Here is an 18,504-nt window from a genome sequence, read left to right on the forward strand (position 1 = left end):
GTGTTTTCCCCCAACGCCAAATTTCATGCTTTTAGCTTTTAGTGATTCAAATTTCAGAAACTCTAGGCCGGGAAGTTAATATTCGTCTAGAAGTTGTTGTACTATTTTATAATTCTTGTACTTTTTGCAGTTTTCATTTAACGAGAGTTGTCCAAAAATATATTAGTTTTTGCTTAGAAACCACTATTATATTATTATTATTATTATATTAACCTGTGAACATTAATTTAGTTCTAAAGGCTGCATCTGGAAATGTAAACAAAGGAGTTTTTAGAAAAGGAGTTAGATAACAATTTTTTTGCGCTACTAATTTATAGCAAATTTGTGCCAGATGCCACGTTTGGGTTAGTTTGGGTTAGTCACGCATACATTGGGTAATTCGACGACACTTTTTGAAACAAGATCTTGACTGAACTTCAAAAATTCATATTTTTATGCATTAACATTTTTATTGAGCATCGCTAGCTAAGCTTTTTGTTTTCTGAATGTAAAGAAAATTTAATTTAATGTTGTTCGCAGATTAATTAATCATTTTTTGTCTTTTGACTAACTTTGTTTATGTTTAGCGCACACTTTTAAGTAATTATATATAGAAAGTGATATAGAATATATAAGAAACATCGCCTAAAATTCCGGGTTTTAGTTAGCTAAGTTTACTAGCCATCCACAATAAACGAATACATTAACTTTTTAACTGTTATAATTGGTCAAAAAGTTATTATATTTTCTGTGTTTGCCAAAAAAATATAAGGAATAAAGAAAATTACATTCTCAAGGGTCATTTTCAAGTATTAGGCATAAGGACTAACCGTGATTAGCCGAAATGTTCTGGAAAAATTCCAGTAATCGAAATTAATAAAAATATTATTGCAGCAGATAAATGGCTCAATCAAAATGTTATTTTCAATCATCGCGAGAGAGAAAACTTCCATTGCTTAACCACTCAAAAAACCTCATCCACACGTAGGGAAGAAAAATTAATAAAACTTCCCAATGATTCAGTCAATTAAAATTTCACTAGAAAAGTTAATGATTCTCCAAAATTGAATTTAAAATTTGTAGCTGCATTCAAGAGACGATTCGTACGTGTAACATAATAATAATTTACACCAGAATTGTCTGGCGTTTCAATTCGTTAAGCACACGAGCTTAAGCAATAAACTAAATTGCCTTAATAAAAATGCAAAAATTTGAAACAGTTTAATGAAAAACATCTAATAAACCATGTGCACAATGAATGGCTTTGTCGCCACAATCACTGTAACACAATTAACAATGCTAGAAATTAACAATGGATTGTTAGTTAAATTGTATCTAAATGAGGCAATTTCAACAAATTTTCTAATAGTGATTCATTTTTTGCCTGAAGAAGTGAATTTGCACCGGTAAAGGTGCTTTATGTTGCACTCAAGATGGTTTTTGAAAAACATTTCAAAAATTCTAGTGATCATGAACAAACCGGCTAAACGATTTTTTTTTTGTAAATTAGACTTGTGAATTCATTGGATGGACAACTTGGGGCGCTAATCCCATTAGGACTACATTGACTCAAAATGGAAAATCAACTGAAAACGCCGCAGTTCTATGAAAACGGTGGATTCATGATGCAAGAAAATGGGTCGCTTAATGGAAATGGGACGTTTAAACATCGGGTCAGTGTTGAAAATTCCATTGATAAAAGACGAAGGAAAAGCATAGTGCAAATAACCAAGGAGGTACTGCCAAGGTTGGAAAATTACCGGAATTCCAAACGAGCGGTTAAGCGACCATCGTTGGGGGAATTACACGGTCCTGACGATTACAATAAGGTAAAAATGCTCATTAATATGCAATAATTAAATAATGAACAAACCTGCTATTTCGTTTGGTTTCCATTTCACTTTTATATAGTCGCATATTTATGGGTTGTGGAAACTATTTACGTAGCAAGAAGTTTTGGCTTTGGATATGAGTAAAAAGAACCATTTGAATTTGTTTTCGTACACAAAACTATTAAAAAACTAAATCGATTATCATGCATGTTAAATAATTTTAACCGTTTACCAAAATTTTGCTGTTCGATTCAAATGCTACTATTTAGCAATTTTTTCGTCAATTTGAAAAATCAAATTTAAGTAAACACAATTTAAAAGTGAATTGAAGAACAATTTTACCACATACCGAGTAGTCCACCTTTTTTAGTTTGCTCTAATTTTAAGGCGTTTGGCAAATTTTGAATTTTCTGGAATATTAAAAACTTCATATTTAGACATTATTTGAACATAAAAAAGGTCAAAATATATGCATTTCTAGAAAATCAAGCGAAGAAAAACGAGCATCAATCCGGTCCCGAATCCGGTAACCGAACAGTGGATAAGAAAATTTAATTTAAAAAATTTATTATTTTTATATTAGTACACGGTATACACAAGGTTTTAGGAGAATAAGATACAAAAGAAATACGGGATTTTTTACATTCCCTCGGCTTTGAAGTATTTTACCACACAGAAATCTCTGAGAAAAAAGTACGTACCTTAACGTTCCTAAAATCTTGTTTAACAGTAAAGTAGGAGGTTTGCATTTGTTCAGATAAACTTTAGCTCAAATAATTTGAATTTAGAATATTAATGGAAAAAGCTCAAAAGGATTAATTCTGAGAGATTCTAAGAGATTAATACTGAGTATCGAATAAATTGAGAAAATTGCAACTAGAAAAGAACTAATTTATATAAAGTTTTCATTTGCAGCCAATTAAATTTAAACGTAAAAGTTAGACCTTAGAGATAATTGCCACTGCTCAAGTAATTTAGACCTAGAAAATTATAATTTGCTTTTTAAATGTACCCAAACAAATTTCTGCCATTTTAAATCGTAAATTTCTTGATTTAATTGAATAAAAGGAATAAATTGAATAAGGGAAGATAATTCTTAAGAGACAGACTTCGTTTTGTCAGGGCAGTTTTATTGTAGGTTTTACTTTTATGAAATGAATAAACATCATTTGAAAATTATTTTTTAATATGTTTTTCTTTCAACTGTTCTTCAGCACAACACCTTTTTTAATTACATTGGAGCTATTTGAAAATATGAATAATAAATAAAATAAAAATATGAAATTCAATTGAAAGAAATCAAATATGTCAATTAAACGTTTTAGATATTCTTGATGGAAATAATAGGTGTTAACAATTAAAACATCAAAATAAAATTGAACTAAATCTGTTAAGGAGTATTCATTAATTTCATGAAATGATTTCTCCAAAAATATCCAAAACTGCGGGTCTTCTCATCGCATCAATTACCAGATTAAGCTTAATGGAGGAAATAATTTACAAATTTCAATTTATTCAAAGTACTTTTGACCATCTTCTGATGTATTTGTGTGTGGCAATGTATTTTTCAGGACAAATTTAGTGATAATGCTGAAGCCAAAGATCAACTCAATCCTACTCATGAAGGGGTTAAATTTGGATGGATCCAAGGGGTTCTCATCCCGTGCATGCTCAATATTTTCGGGGTCATGCTCTTTCTCAGACTCTCCTGGGTGGTTGCAGAAGCAGGAACAGGTAACAATTTTTATTATTTTTCTTTTAGTGCAAATTAAAAATTAATAGTACAAGAGTAGCCTGAAAAAATAATTTACTAAAAGAATATTCAGTCCCTTATATTATTTATTGGTTTGTTGAGTGCATACATCTACGTACATTTATTAAAAATGTGGTAAATTTAATCAAATTTCACTATTTATTCAGCAATTTTAACGATGTGCAAGATATGATAAAATATCATAATCCAAATAATCACTTATTCCGTCTGCCTATGAAAATTATTTACCTTCGTATTGCTTAGCATATAAGTGGGTGAGTCGATGGGTATATACCTATACCAAACACTCGGCTCTCAACCAGATTGGTCCAGTTCATACCAACCGAAACCCAATCTGGTTGTATTTATTATTATCTTATAAACAGGAAAGTTCAGCGGTGCACCGAAAATTCGTATTAAAATTGTATGTGGTTTTATACCTATTACTAGACAATATATTTAGACGGATTTTGTAATTAGAATTACCCTTAGTTTGAAAAATTAATGACAAAAGCTACCAATGAAAAGGAAGAGATGGATAACTGATTAAACAATAGGACGTAACAGTGTTAGTCTGAGAGATCATAAAAAAATCACATTTGAATACTGTTAGGACTTTTAATGCACAGTCTATTCATATGAACGAATTTAATTGAATTCAATATGCTATAAAGGTAGATTTGATAAAAGTGGGTTTGAAAGTGGATTGAACTGGTTAAGACTACGAATCACTCTTCTCTTATTAAACAGGTCAAACCATACCTTAAGAAAAAAATCCGCACCTGCTAGTAAAGATGAAGATTAAAGTGGTACTAAATTCCGACGGTATAAAAATCAATTGTTAGTATTAAACGAATGGCAATGATAAAATGGGATTACTTTTATGAATTCTGTCAAACGCCAGAACATTTTTAGTAATAATTTTTTTTATATTGATATCAATCCTATGTCGATAGAATTGAATTTGCTGATGAACAGTAGACAGACGAAAAACGTCTCAGGGTAGATGCACAAAAATACTGATTATTTATTTATTTCTATTATTCTGCATACAGTTTGCGAAAGGAAAGTCGAAATTATGTTTCGCTAAGAAGAATTATAGTATTGGGGGGGCGACATTTGTAATAACATAGGCATTTTTTGGCGATTAAAATAAAAATCAGCCTTCGGAATTTTTTTAGGAGAGTCGTTTCATTTTGGCTTTAGTTCGCGATTTCCAATTAAAATTAAATTAAAATTATACAAAGTAATTTTCGCACACACACAAAATGTTTTTAACACAAAAAATATTATAAAATCAAAAACAAAATAAGACAAGTTACTATGAACAAGCAGCATTTATTTATCGCAAATTTGCGAAAAAATCAACTTTATTCTCGCTCGGGCGATCTCAGTGGCCACGAATGTACCTATTCCAGCTCTGCCAATCCAATTATCCCCGAATTGTAGTCAGAAAATGTATAATCTTATTTGAAAAATGAGGAGGTGTTGCATTGTCGGACTCTGTCCCATATTTCTTCTATATATTGCTTTAAAATGCCCATAAAGCGTACTTTAATTCATAGAAAGGACTTTGTAAATAATCATTTAAAATGCCACTTCATCCGTTAACACTAAACCGACGTGGGAAATTGTGTTCTTCCGTAGCTTGAGCATTTTCCTTCGCGCATCGATGATTATTGTGACAATTGTTAATTCCATGTCGAGTAAACTGAGTTTCAGTCGTAAATAAAATACATTTATGAAATCGTCTGTTTCAACGAATCTATTGACAAAGTTGTAATTTTGATGGCAAATCGCCGTCTTGGAGATTTTGTACTTGTTGCACATGAAAAGCCAGTAAATTTTGTTGTTGTAGTATTCTTTAAAATATTGTGTGTGGAATTTTAAATTGGATTGCAATACGTTTCGTACTTATATCCGGAATATTGCCTATAAAATCTAGAATAGTTTTTCACGTTTGTAACGTCTTCTAAAACCGTTTGTCTCTTAGAAGCTCTTCGATGAGAAAAAGTACTGCAATTGTAGAAACCATAAACAAACATCATATCTGCTTATTCATTATGAGTAAATTTATGAGACATTTTCAAAATATATTAAAGTTTCTACACACTTACCGTACATTTACAATTACATGCAACAAACAAATATCGAACTTGAACATTTTTGCTTAGTTTGCTTACTGCGACTTCCCAGATATGCATAATCTTAAAATATTTTAATTTCCTCCTGATTCATCTTGTAACTCCGATTATAAAACTAGGTGTTCTTGCTCTTATAATTCATTGAATTTCTTAACTGAAATTGGAATGTATAGTTCGTTTATCTTTAACGAGTTTTCTCATTCAGTCGAATATAGTACTTCATTATAGAAACATTTTAGTGCTGATCTGGTTTTAAATTAATTCTTCATATAAGCGAAAAGCTTTGGAACATGGAAGTTAAATTAGAATAAAACTAGATAAAAATAGTCAATAACAGAAATGAAAATAATAAACGATACACACAAAATAACCGGACACGGATGAATATAATTCAATCTAAATATTACTATAATAGTTTTTTTAGTTACGAATCGATTTTGATCATTTTTGTGTTCTATTCTATGGATTTTCATTTCAATTATTAACCAAAATTAATTTAGTCAAAAGTTTGAAGTAGTTTGTCATTACACAGGGAAAAACTAAGAGTTTTTTGTTGCCTAAAAAGTTATCAAACGATGTAATTCACTTTTATTGTTAAATTTTATAATTTTTTTAAAAACTTTGAAACTCCTCTTAGAGTTGATGTATTGTCAAAAATCCAGGAAGGAAATCTTAAGCAAGCTTATGCTTGCTTAAGAGCTTGATAGCTGAACAATCGCATGCAGATATATAGCATAACGCATTTATTTTCTTCCTCTGGGTATTCAAAAATTTACAAAAAACAACTGTAGGTTTTACCCTGTATAATGACAAACCACTTCAAACTTTTGCCGAAATGTACCATGAAAATGTCCACAGTAGTCCGAAAAAATAATCAAAAGTGATTCAAAACTATAAAAGCTAAGAAAGATTTAAATATTTGTCGTGTCCGCGTCTTTTTGTGTATTTTAAGCACTTCGAGCATTTAAAGAGTTCGATTTTCTGTGACATTTCGATTTTGTTAAATTTTCCGCAAAATGTACACTAAGGCCCACCTTACAATTACATTACTTTGATAGATTTAGGGAATATCGATTTTTGGAATCTCTATAGGTACATAAGATTAAACAGGAACATTGATTTGTAGAGGAAAAAAATACAAAAGTAATAGTGAGTACACGGGGGGATATCGTGCAAATGAAAAAAATACAAAAAGAAAATACGGAAACATTCGTCAACACAAGCAAACATCCCCGAGAGTGCCGAACATAAAATTTCCATGCAATATTATTTTAAATTCCCTATTCAATGAAACTCGAAAGAAAAAATAATCCGGCACATTTCAATTTTCTTTGAAATCTCTCTGGGGTAGATAATAAGCGGAATACGAAACTCGAATATTAACATATCAGAATTGTTATATACCGTATAATTATACTTTAATTAATACTATTTTTCAGCTCTTTCGCTTGTTATCATCTTAGTATCAGCTGTAGTATGCGTCATTACAACTCTGTCGCTCTCAGCGATATGTACAAATGGTGAAGTAAAAGGAGGTGAGTAAATATGTTCCATAAATCTGAATCATTTTCTATAAACGACAATGTAAACTGGAAACGATCGTGATTGGAAAATTGTGCATATCGTCCAGTGTCCTAAATTGGATGTCTCTCAATGTGATAAACATCTTGTTAACAGATAAATCGGTTCAGGATATTGGATATTTATATTTCAGATGCATGATGTCGTCAAAAATAAAGTAATTTATGGCGTTTACCAAACTCAAAGAAAATCGTTTTGCTTTTGAACTTGCAAAATTAATCAGCCGATACGAAAATTGTCCAAACCCGATAATCTATCTTGTCACTTTCCGACTCCCATATGAATAAACTGTGAAAAATATGCGACTTCCAAGAAAATATTCAGCATGCATTTCATGCACTCTTTCCATTTCAAAAATATTCATGTTTACTGACGCATTTACGTGTGGTTTTTATCTTTAGTAATTTCTATTCGTAAGACCATAAGCACGTGTTTAGCTGGCTTTGACATAATGTTTTCAGGTAAATCAAGTAGTTTCTGTAAAAGAGAGAATTATAATTTTAGAACTCAAGCTGATTTTAATATATTTTTTGTTAATTTTAGGTGGAATTTACTACATAATATCCCGATCGCTTGGTCCAGAATTCGGGGCGTCGGTTGGAATAGTGTTTGCGTTTGCAAATGCCGTTTCAGCTTCAATGAACACTATTGGATTCTGTAACTCTCTGAGCGATCTACTTAATTTATACGGATACAAAATTTTTGATGGAGGAATTAACGATGCCAGAGTCATTGGTAAGAAACGAGGAACAACGATTTAAAACAGTTAAAGTGATTTATTAAATTATTTTTTAATTATTATTTAGCCCTGGTTTGAATTGGTTATTGATCCCATTTTTTCTTGCTTCAACTGGTAAATTATTTAACGATCTTTTGTGTTACACAAAAACGGCCAATGAGCAACCCAACAAATTATTTCTCACGCTAAAATCTCCACTTTGTGAAACTCGAAAAGAAACGAATTTGATAATTTTTCTTCTTCTCAATTTCCAGGAACTGTGGCTACAATTGTTATGATAGCGATATGCGCAATTGGAATGGAATGGGAAAGTAAAGCTCAAAACTTCCTAATAGCGATTATCGTTGGAGCCATGGTAGACTTTATAATCGGAACGATTATGGGGCCAGTTAATGATCTGCAAAGAGCTCAGGGATTTACTGGATTCAATTGTAAGTTGGTAAACTGCGAATTTTTTCAATAGTTAACAAACAGCTTTAATTGTCAGCGACTGTATGGGAAACGAACTGGTATCCAGAATATCGGGTATCTGAAGGACAGGAATACAGCTTTTTTGCCGTTTTTGCTATATTTTTTCCATCGGTGACTGGAATTCAAGCTGGGGCAAATATTTCTGGAGATTTAAAGGTATTCAGCAAAATATCATTAGTATTAAACAAAAAGCCGCAATTTTCAGGATCCGGCTTCTTCAATACCAAAAGGCACTTTATTGTCACTTCTTATCACAATGCTTTCATATGCTTTGTTCATGTTCTTTGCTGGAGGAGCGGCAATGCGTGATGCCACTGGTAATGTGACCGATTTGGTAAGCGGAAATCTTACCAGTTGCACTAGTGATTTGTCTTGCAAGTATGGACTATTTAACAGTTATCAGGTAAGTGGCAGCACATTGGCAGAATGTGCAATATGATTTGCGTTACTTTGAGCCTTAATTCTTAAAAGTTTCAGTTTTTCAACTCACAATTTTTTCCATCAGTACAAAATCGATGCCGTCGATCGTATTTTTTTTTATTAAAATTTGAAGCTTTTATTTTGAGTTGCTTTGCAATATCAAAATAGGATATTTTGAAAAACTAAATTTCCAGTATGATTTGCGTTTCTTTGAGGCTCAAATTTTAAGTTTAATTTTTCAACTCAGATTTTCACGTGCGCATTATTCTACTGGACAATATACATGTTTGAAATGTTCAAACAGTTACGGTTTCGCGTGCTGGTTTTTTTACTTCCTCTTAAAAGACGTAGAATTTTCGCATTTTTTCCAGATGATGACCTTAATGTCTGCTTGGTGGCCTTTGATTTACGCAGGGTGTTGGGCGGCGTGTTTGAGTACAGCTCTCACAAATCTCTTATCAGTTCCAAGATTAATTCAAGCGTTGGGAATAGACCAGATCTATCCAGGCTTGATATATTTTTCAAAAGGGTATGGAAAAGCTGGTGAACCATATCGAGGCTATATTTTGACGTTTTTGGTATCAGAAGCGTTTTTGTTAATTGGTAAGATTATTTATCTCTCCCAAAGAATGTTTCCCATTGTTTATAATGCTATTATGTAGGAGAATTAAACGCTATCGCTCCGTTGATTTCCAACTTTTACTTGGCTTCGTATGCGTTGATCAATTTTTGCACTTTTCATGCTGGCTTGATTAAGCCTTTGGGATGGAGGCCAACATTTAAGGTAATCAACTAGCTCAAATCTAAACAGATTAGACCTGGTCTGATTTTTCCAAAAATATGTGTGTAGTGGTCAGTTATAAACATAATTTATTTTGCAGTATTATAACACTTGGTTGAGTTTATTTGGATTCATCGCCTGCGTTGTGATAATGTTCCTGATCAATTGGAAAACCTCCTTGATCACTTTTATCGTTATTCTCGGACTGTATTTGGTTGTGGTCTACAGGAAACCCGGTAGGTAAACTATTTATTTTCAACCTTATTAGCTTTCGTTTAATGCTATCAAATATTTTGAATTTTTGTGGCTGTTTCTTACAAAGCTGGTACGCTTTATCTCTCTTAAACCTACCATTTAATGCATAATTTTTATTCAGATTCGAGGGCTCTTAACAACGTCTAAATTAAAATGAATGGGATGCTTTTTTAAATAAAAAGGCACAAAAATTATCTTTCTATTCTTTCAACTGCGAAAATTGCTTATGTTTTACGTATTTTTATTCCGTTTCTGGAAAATAAACTTCGGATTTAGTTTTACTATAAGGCTCTCGATTTGAAAATATCGTACATCTTTTAGTACTGTTTAATTTATTTGTCAACCTGAACCATTCGTTTGTTATTTCCAATTGGAAAAAATATTTAAATATTTACTATTAATTATTCTCCAACCACATTTTTTTGTGACGCAAACAAGTTTTTATTATATCATCGATGATTCAGGGGATATTTCTGAGTTATAGAAAGGTAAACAATATTTACCAAAATATAAAAAATAGTCAATTAAAGTTTTTGATTATCTTTATTATTAAATGGAGAAAATTACAATTTAACAAATCATCGAATATTTTCGTTTCAATTCAGTTTCAACTTAGAAAATTATTATTAACAAATATATTCTATACCAAAATAATTTTGAAAAAATAAAAAAACTAAAATTATAGAGGATCATTGGATAACTTTAACCAAAGTTATAAGTATTTTTAAACTCCAAGGATATAAAACAAATATTTTAAATCTATTTGTTGGAAAAAAAGTATCATGTAAGTTTAATCAATAACAGCGCTTTCAAAAAATCGATTAGAAGCAAAAATGTCTTGCAACCGAACTCAGGTTTTTCGTTATTCACATAAACAAATAAAAAACACAGTTTTTAATATAGCAAAATTAGTGCTTTTTCCGTATTTTTAGATGTTAACTGGGGTTCATCGACACAGGCTCAAACATATAAAACAGCCCTTGCCACGGCCCAAAAATTAATAAATGTGGGCGAGCACGTGAAAAACTATAAACCACAAGTTCTGGTACTTTGTGGTTTACCTAAACATCGACCCTCGCTTTTGGATTTTGCAAACTTAATCACTAAGAATCATTCTTTGTTGATCATTGGAGATATTGTAGAGGTACGTTGAAATCGATCGAATTTTTTTTATTAAAACTAGACTTTGATGCATATTTAGGGCAAGTTGGACCACAAATCCAAATCCCAGCGATCATCAGACGTCTACACTTTCTTAAAAAGCAACAAGATCAAAGGTTTTTACACTGCCATTGATGATACGAGTTTTGAAACCGGAGCTACAGCATTATTGCAAACGGCTGGAATTGGAAAACTCACTCCCAACGTCCTTTTGATGGGCTACAAATCAAACTGGGCTAAATGCCCACATGAAGAGCTTCTCGCTTATTTCAACGTACTCCAGTGAGTGCCGCTGGCTAATTATTTTCAATTAATTTACAAAGTTTTGAATGTTTTAGCGCGGCTTTTGATCATCATTTATCCCTGGCCATTCTAAGAGTAAAGGGCAGTTTTGACTATAGCATTCTCACAGAAAGTTCCGAAGGAAGCTCTTCTGATAGTTCAGCATATAGTACAAAAGTTACAGTTAGTGGTTTAAGAACGTCTCTATCTAGTGCGCTAATGATGCATTCGGACTCAAATTTGAGTTTAACTGGCGTAGGTGTTGCAGCTACCAATGAGAGTGCGGAACCAGCTTCCAAGAAATCTGATTCTTTGCAGATCCAGACACCCAAAGAAAGTACTGGTAAAAGCTTCAATTTTTATGCTTTTCCTTTTAGTTAAAGCGCGATTTCCAGATTGTACATTGGACAAGAAAGTAAGAAAGAATAAATCAGATCTTGCTAAACAAAACATTCTGGAAACCTTATCCAACGAAGAACTATTTCGGGTCGAGAATATGAATATCTTCAAACGCAAGCAAGGAAAAGGGTAATTTCATTCATAGAGACTTTACATAAGTTCTGATATTTAACAGCTTGAATATTTTTAGATTTATTGATGTTTGGTGGCTGTATGATGATGGAGGATTGACCATGCTTCTCCCATATATCGTATCTACCAGACAGGATTGGTCAAACTGTAAATTACGGGTGTTTGGTTTGACGAGCAATAAAAACGATATTGCATTGGAAGAACGAAAGTAAGAAAAATCATTAGTGCGTATTGTATGTTGGCGCTCGATTGCGTTTGCTAGGATCACTGTATCATCCGCATTTCTGATTGTAGTTAATGGCTCTTCATTTACCTTGATGCCAAAGTGTGATTCGACGGAATAAATGGACACCTTGGCATCAAAGTACTTAAATGGGGAGTCAACAACTGCAATCAGATATCCGGATGATATGGTCTTGTGTTTTTTTAATTTTGCATGCATTACATATTTTGTTAAACCCTTGAGTTATAAATCCAATATCATCCGCTGTTATAAGTTTTATTCTGAATTCCCTTAGCGCCGTCCGCTTTCTAGTTTTGTTAACTTTGAAGCTTTGAAAACACTCTATATCCTCAAAATTTCCATATAATTGCATACATTGAGACTATTCTTTACAGTATGGCCCATCTACTGTCTAAATTTCGACTCAACTACACCGTTCTCAAAATGGTTTCAATCAGTGAAACGCCTCGAAATGAAACTATTGAATTTTTCAACAGTATTACTGATGCCTTCAAGAGTGAAACTAACGAAGCAGATGGTGAATATTCAAACAAATGTCACGTTGAACTAAATTTATTGATTTCAATAATTTTTTTTTTATAGATTGTCAAATTACGGATGCAGAACTGAAAGCATATCAAGACAAAACTTATCGACAACTTCGGCTTAGGGAACTGCTGATGGAAAACTCAGCTGATGCTAACTTAATTGTTATGTAAGTTTTACTTTTTATGATATTTTTTTCACCATTCAAACTTTATTCTGAGCACCTTCTGTAGAGCTACGATCTTCTTCAAACGCTTAAAATGTATTTGGTTCTAATTAATAATTTTTTTCTCGATTCAATGCTATTCTTTGTGAATATTTTACCATAAATTTGCGGCTTTACTATTTCCTATTTTTTATTAGGTCCCTTCCAATGCCAAGAAAAGGAAATATTTCCGCTCCTTTATACATGTCTTGGCTAGAAGTACTCACCAAAGACATGCCCCCTTTTCTTCTAGCCAGAGGAAATCAACAGTCTGTCCTTACTTTTTATTCGTAGTTTATATTTAAATTCTCCCAAAACGTATAGCGTAAGTCTCACTTTTTTGTAGGAGTAATAAAACTCGCAATTTTGTAAATATTACATTTTTTGAATAAGCAACCTCTACGAGATGACGGTTATAATTTTGCAGATGCAAATGTTTAGTGTAAACATTTTTATATTGTATTTTTTTATATATAAGCATCTACTAGGATATAGAGAACAGACGTGCCCATAACTTTGGAACAAATAACTTATTTAAGTAAAGTAAGTAGGTACGCTCTTAATTAAACGCTCGACTGTAATACTCATATTAAAGGCTAAACTTTTCGTTTATAAAGGTTTTTCAGATTTAAAACCGATTAGTTTTTTTTTTAAATTAATACTCCGGCTAGTATTTGGAACTACTTTTCAGTACTTAGATTTATATTCTACAAAATTACTTAGACATTATCGATTGACAGCTTATAAAATACGCACTCTACCTGCAGGTCAGTAGTAATTTAACTTAATTATATGTGAAGTATTATTATTTTCTACACTATACATAACGAGTAAAAGTATTAGACAATGTTACCTAATAGGATCAGTATCTATGCCAATTGTATTAATGTTAAGTATTTATTTATACACAGCATTGTATTATATCTTAAGACGATATTCTCATAATATAAACTATTTTCCTGGGTTTCAGTTTTTTATTTCACTTTGCTTCAATTTAGAGTAATTTTTAATATTGATATTAATTTATTTTCAGTTTTTATTTGAATTGTAAGAATACACAGGGTGATTGTTTTTCCGTGTTGATGCGTTTGCTTCTACCAAATACTTTTGTAGCCATCAAACACCTCACGCTCACACCTTCAGATGGTTTCTTCTGGTTCCTTTTTGTAAGGAAACTTTTTGAAAATCGGTTGTGTTTTCTAATTTGAAAAGTTTGTATTTCAAACTTAATTTTATTGCTCTTGAAATGTCGGTATAGTATAGCAGAGGCTCCTGGTTTAGTACTTTGGAGTTGGGGGATTTTAGAAAATTGGTAGTAGAACGCCAAAAATTCGATTAAATCAAAGGAACAAAATAAGAAATTAAAAATTCACCCATTTTTTAAAGTTCCAAAATCAAAATATCTTGATCTCCAATGCGCCGTACTTAATCTACTAAATAGAAAGAAACCCAAACTACGATAAAATAATGGCCGTGTACGATCTTAATGTGTACAAGTTGGTGAAAATATTTCCGCCTTTTCTACGCCGAAAGACTCGTTTTCAGTTATTCAGTGCTAAAATTTTCAAAAATTTCTTGTTATTTCGCTTTTGAGAAGTTATTTTTGGAAGGGATATGCACTTATATGTTACTACGTTATGCTGAAATTAGTTCCAGAACGCTGAAATTTTAACATGGTTTTGATAGGAACAGAGATAAAAAATTACACTTACACTTTTCTCGAAAAAGCGGCACTGTTATATTTATGTTTGCCCCCTTTATTGACTATCGGTGACGTCACTTGCATGAGCTACTAGAGCCACCCTCTTCGACCTATAGTGTGGAACACTGACAGGCAGCTAACCGTTTGTGACAGTTTACAGTGGCAAATGCCATACTCAGCTGTGTCAGAGACTACTTGTCTCTGGCTGTATATCAAAACATTGCTAATTTTTTCTTTTGTAACTTTCTCAAATAAAAAAATATATAAGGTAAATAATATTAGTAACGAATCATTGTAAATGTGGGTTTCAAGGCTAACTTGAAATTAAATTGTTTAGCACCGATGCTGATGAGTGTTCGCTAAAATCTTAATCCAAGGGCAGGCGGAAACATGAAGAAATCCATCCAGTTTGGGATACCTGGAATTTAGTGAATATACACAAAGCAATTTACTCGAATTCAAGGTATGACTGTTGCTGTTGCAAACATGCCGACAGTAAGGAAGGTTCGAAGAGAGTCAACAGAAGTGAGCAGTTGTTTAAAGTACATGATCTTCGGTTTCAATGTCTTATTTTGGGTAAGTTTTCATGTCCTAGTTTCGGTTGTTTACTCCCTTGTTTATCGGACATAACAAAAATCAGTCCAAGTTTAACATTCCTGTACAATTCTTCAATGCTTATATTCAAGCTCAATCAATATGTACCATTGTACTAAAATACCACAGGTGTTTGCTCTTACGGATTGTCCTGATATTTTTGTCTATGTGCTGCAGGTAATAGCTATTGGAGATGCAATGGGACATACCAAAAATCAGTTTAAAACTCATAAAATATACTTATTAAAAATATGTAAACGTAGACATTTTTCATTTTTACACCCACATGGAAGCAACATTTGGGACGTATCGTCACTTGATAAATAGTATTATTTTTATATTAACATCAATTCATACAAGTTGGTTCATAGAGTTAGTCGCAATTCTTTGAACTGAATAATACAGGGTTGTTTGGTAAGTCAGAAAGTCAAAGATGCACCCTTGCTCCAATTAGATTTACTCGTAAAACTCGATTCATTTCCTTAAAAAGCCATATTTAAAAGCGCTTAGTTTTTAGTTCGCAGGGTGCTGTTCAAAAATTTAATTTATTATTATTGCACAAACCTTTTGGAACAGTTTAGTGATATTTTTGCTGGCAACAAAACATGTTCTGTGGTGCAATTGGGTGGTTGCAATTGCGTTGTCTAATTTTTAACTGTAGGTATATGTTTGCAGTGCTAGTTTTTGTCCTCATTTTATTCCTTTTTCTTTGATTGGGTATTTTATACGACTGTAATACTCCAAACTCTAAAGGTACTTTGTTCTCGTCCAGTCGATACTTTTGCACAGTTGAGACAAATTTAAAATTATTTAACTACGTTTAATGAGTTTTTTTCATGAAAATAACTTTATGTGTTTAATTTTCAGCTTATGGGCCTATCAATTTTAACAGTCGGAGTTTGGGCATGGTCTGAGAAAGACATTTTTAACAATTTAGGAAAAGTGGCTAATGTTGCCCTTGATCCAGCATTTATATTAATTTGTGTTGGTGAGTTTCCTAATTTTTTACAGATTATTTATTAATTGTTTTATTAGCGCATATGTTATTCCTCCGATATTCCTATCCAAAAATATATTTGTTTCAGGTACTGTAACTTTTGTAATAGGATTTACAGGGTGTGTTGGTGCCCTTAGGGAAAACACTTGCTTGCTGGCAACTGTAAGTGTGGATAATGAGATCTTTTATAAATTGCATTAATTTATTTTCTATGTTTTAGTATGCCATTTTTCTATCAGTATTGCTTCTGTTTGAAGTAACTGCCGCTACATTAGTTTTTGTGTTTAAAGATTGGGTAAGCATGCACAGAAATTTCCCCTTCACAGAAACAATTCAGTCAAATTAGGTCATTGATTGGCATTTCCACGAATTAATCGGCTTGTGCGGTATGTAGTCATTTATTGACTATGACCTGTTCTGGGAAGTCGACTTTTTTATAAAAATTGGGACCAAGTTTCTTCGAAGAATTATTTTCAGGAATATTGTAAATTTTAATTAATTTCCAGATAAAATCCCAAGCAACTATTGGGTTTCAAACTTTCATCATTCACTACAGGGAAGATCCAGATCAACAGAATTTAATTGATTGGATCCAAGAAGATTGGGTCAGTTCTTTCTAATGTTTACTTATATTGTTATTAATTGGTGGTTTTAATATCTTCAGTTGCAATGCTGCGGTATTGAAGGACCGAAAGATTGGGATCGGAACAATTATTTTAATTGTTCATCTAAAGTGGTGGGTAGCAGAGAAGCTTGTGGAGTGCCATTTTCCTGTTGCAAGAGGAAACCGAATGTAAGAGCTTTTGATATGTTTTTTAATGTAGATGATGCTCGATATTATCTTTGCAAATCAAATTTTATTTTTGGAAATTATGTGATGCTTCTATCAACATCGAATTAAAAATTCTAAAGGGAGAAAAATAATTTTTGTTATGAAGAACAATGAAGTTTTGATGAAAAACCACGGTCTCTTTTTGTTTCTTGATTTTCTACTTACATCGAGAGTTGAAATATAAAGTTGAAAATATGGGCTTAATAAGAATTGCGCATTTTTTCAGGAAATTATCAAGAACAAGCAGTGTGGATATGATGTGAGAAAACCCGGATTTGTAAGTACCACATTTTTGTCTTTAGTTTCATTAGAAGCTTAAATTCGTTATACTGCATCAAATTCTGTTATTTTCTCAAAAAAGTCTTGATTTGAACTCCACATATCTTATAGAGAATATTTCTGACTCGAATGTATTTGAGGGCTTAGCGAAACTAAATTTGAATGTTTTATGATAATTGCGTGGTGGCAACCTTTTATTTTTTGCAAGAATGTGTTAAAAATTCAAGTTAAATTTTATTGATTGAACTCAAAATATTTCTGTACCTTCCATTTTAAATGCAGCCAGGAGAGGAAAATCAGATATTTCAAAGAGGTTGCTTGCGAGCCGGTGAAGAATGGATAGAAATTAATTTGGTGCCAGTTGCGGCAGTTAAAGTAGGAATTATAATCCTACAGGTACAAATCAACGTATTTTGCGTATTCACTGAATGTGCACGCTCTTTTAAACAGTCTTCTATTATTTTTCATTTACGTTACTATAATTTCTGTCTTGAAAAAGTCTCTTATTTGTGTAAATTACGTTTTTACAATGTCGTTTGTTTCAATTCAATCAACTGCAACCACCAAACCAACCACACCAAAAAATGGTTCAGTGTTTTCATGTAACGTTAGTTTAAGTTGCCTGTTTGTTGCAACCTTTAGTAGCTTTTGTGTGCTTTACACGTATTTCAGGCTTTCGATGTATCCAAAATCATATACGAGCAGGGCTGTTTGGAGGCTGTCGAGGAATGGACCGAAAAAAACATGATTTCTTTGGCTTCCTACGGCTTTTTGTTATTGTTTTTTCAAGTAAGTGTTTTTAGTTTGCTAACTGTTTGTATATCTGTTTATGTAATAGGAGAAAGTAAGCGAAATATGTAGTTTTGAAATTTTTTTGCATTCAAGTTCTTAAGCTTTATATGTACAATTGCATTGAGTTTTTCAGTTTGCATAGAGTTATTGGAAAAAAATATCCATGTACATTTTTCCACAGGCAAGCTTGTTTCGGTTGCATGTATTCAATTTATGTTGCATGCGGTTTTTCCAGTAAATTTTTGTTTTGGTATATACTGCATTTTTTTTAGATTCTTGGCATCTGTTTTGCTCAGAATCTCCGAGCAGACATTTTTGCACAGAAAGCTAAATGGCACTGACAATTAAGAACTCCCACCGCCGTCTAGTATAACTTTATGTACAGGACAGCGTGGGACCCCAACA

General features: G+C 32.3%; 2 protein-coding genes across 7 annotated transcripts; both read left to right on the top strand.

The window, feature by feature from the left end:
* Nucleotides 1–1,463: 1,463 nt before the first annotated feature.
* Nucleotides 1,464–13,867, top strand: LOC109543180 (bumetanide-sensitive sodium-(potassium)-chloride cotransporter). 2 transcript variants are annotated; one of them, XM_048665403.1, is made up of 18 exons: nucleotides 1,464–1,808; nucleotides 3,383–3,545; nucleotides 7,148–7,243; nucleotides 7,833–8,024; nucleotides 8,283–8,459; nucleotides 8,516–8,655; nucleotides 8,705–8,902; nucleotides 9,291–9,522; nucleotides 9,582–9,703; nucleotides 9,801–9,936; nucleotides 10,888–11,099; nucleotides 11,157–11,398; nucleotides 11,455–11,741; nucleotides 11,794–11,926; nucleotides 11,988–12,137; nucleotides 12,548–12,690; nucleotides 12,756–12,867; nucleotides 13,062–13,867. In XM_048665403.1, the coding sequence occupies exons 1-18, from the start codon at nucleotides 1,554–1,556 to the stop codon at nucleotides 13,195–13,197; spliced, it is 3,126 nt and encodes a 1,041-aa protein (XP_048521360.1). In that variant the 5' UTR covers nucleotides 1,464–1,553; the 3' UTR covers nucleotides 13,198–13,867. The 2 variants fall into 2 exon arrangements, with proteins under 2 accessions (XP_048521360.1, XP_048521361.1); XM_048665404.1 differs by having other exon boundaries at nucleotides 11,455–11,735.
* Nucleotides 13,868–14,748: 881 nt separating this feature from the next.
* Nucleotides 14,749–18,504, top strand: LOC109540758 (tetraspanin-5; the record flags this gene model as incomplete). 5 transcript variants are annotated; one of them, XM_048665407.1, is given in 11 exon segments in its annotated part: nucleotides 14,749–14,873; nucleotides 14,943–15,181; nucleotides 16,067–16,187; nucleotides 16,285–16,358; nucleotides 16,417–16,491; nucleotides 16,703–16,801; nucleotides 16,861–16,989; nucleotides 17,255–17,305; nucleotides 17,590–17,703; nucleotides 17,980–18,096; nucleotides 18,372–18,504. In XM_048665407.1, coding segments are annotated over 10 exon segments (960 nt in total). In that variant the 5' UTR covers nucleotides 14,749–14,873; nucleotides 14,943–15,070.

The sequence above is a fragment of the Dendroctonus ponderosae genome, unplaced genomic scaffold (genome assembly GCF_020466585.1).
Source record: "Dendroctonus ponderosae isolate FM_Combo_2020 unplaced genomic scaffold, Dpon_F_20191213v2 Dpon_F_20191213_351, whole genome shotgun sequence".
Taxonomy (NCBI): Eukaryota; Metazoa; Arthropoda; class Insecta; order Coleoptera; family Curculionidae; genus Dendroctonus; species Dendroctonus ponderosae.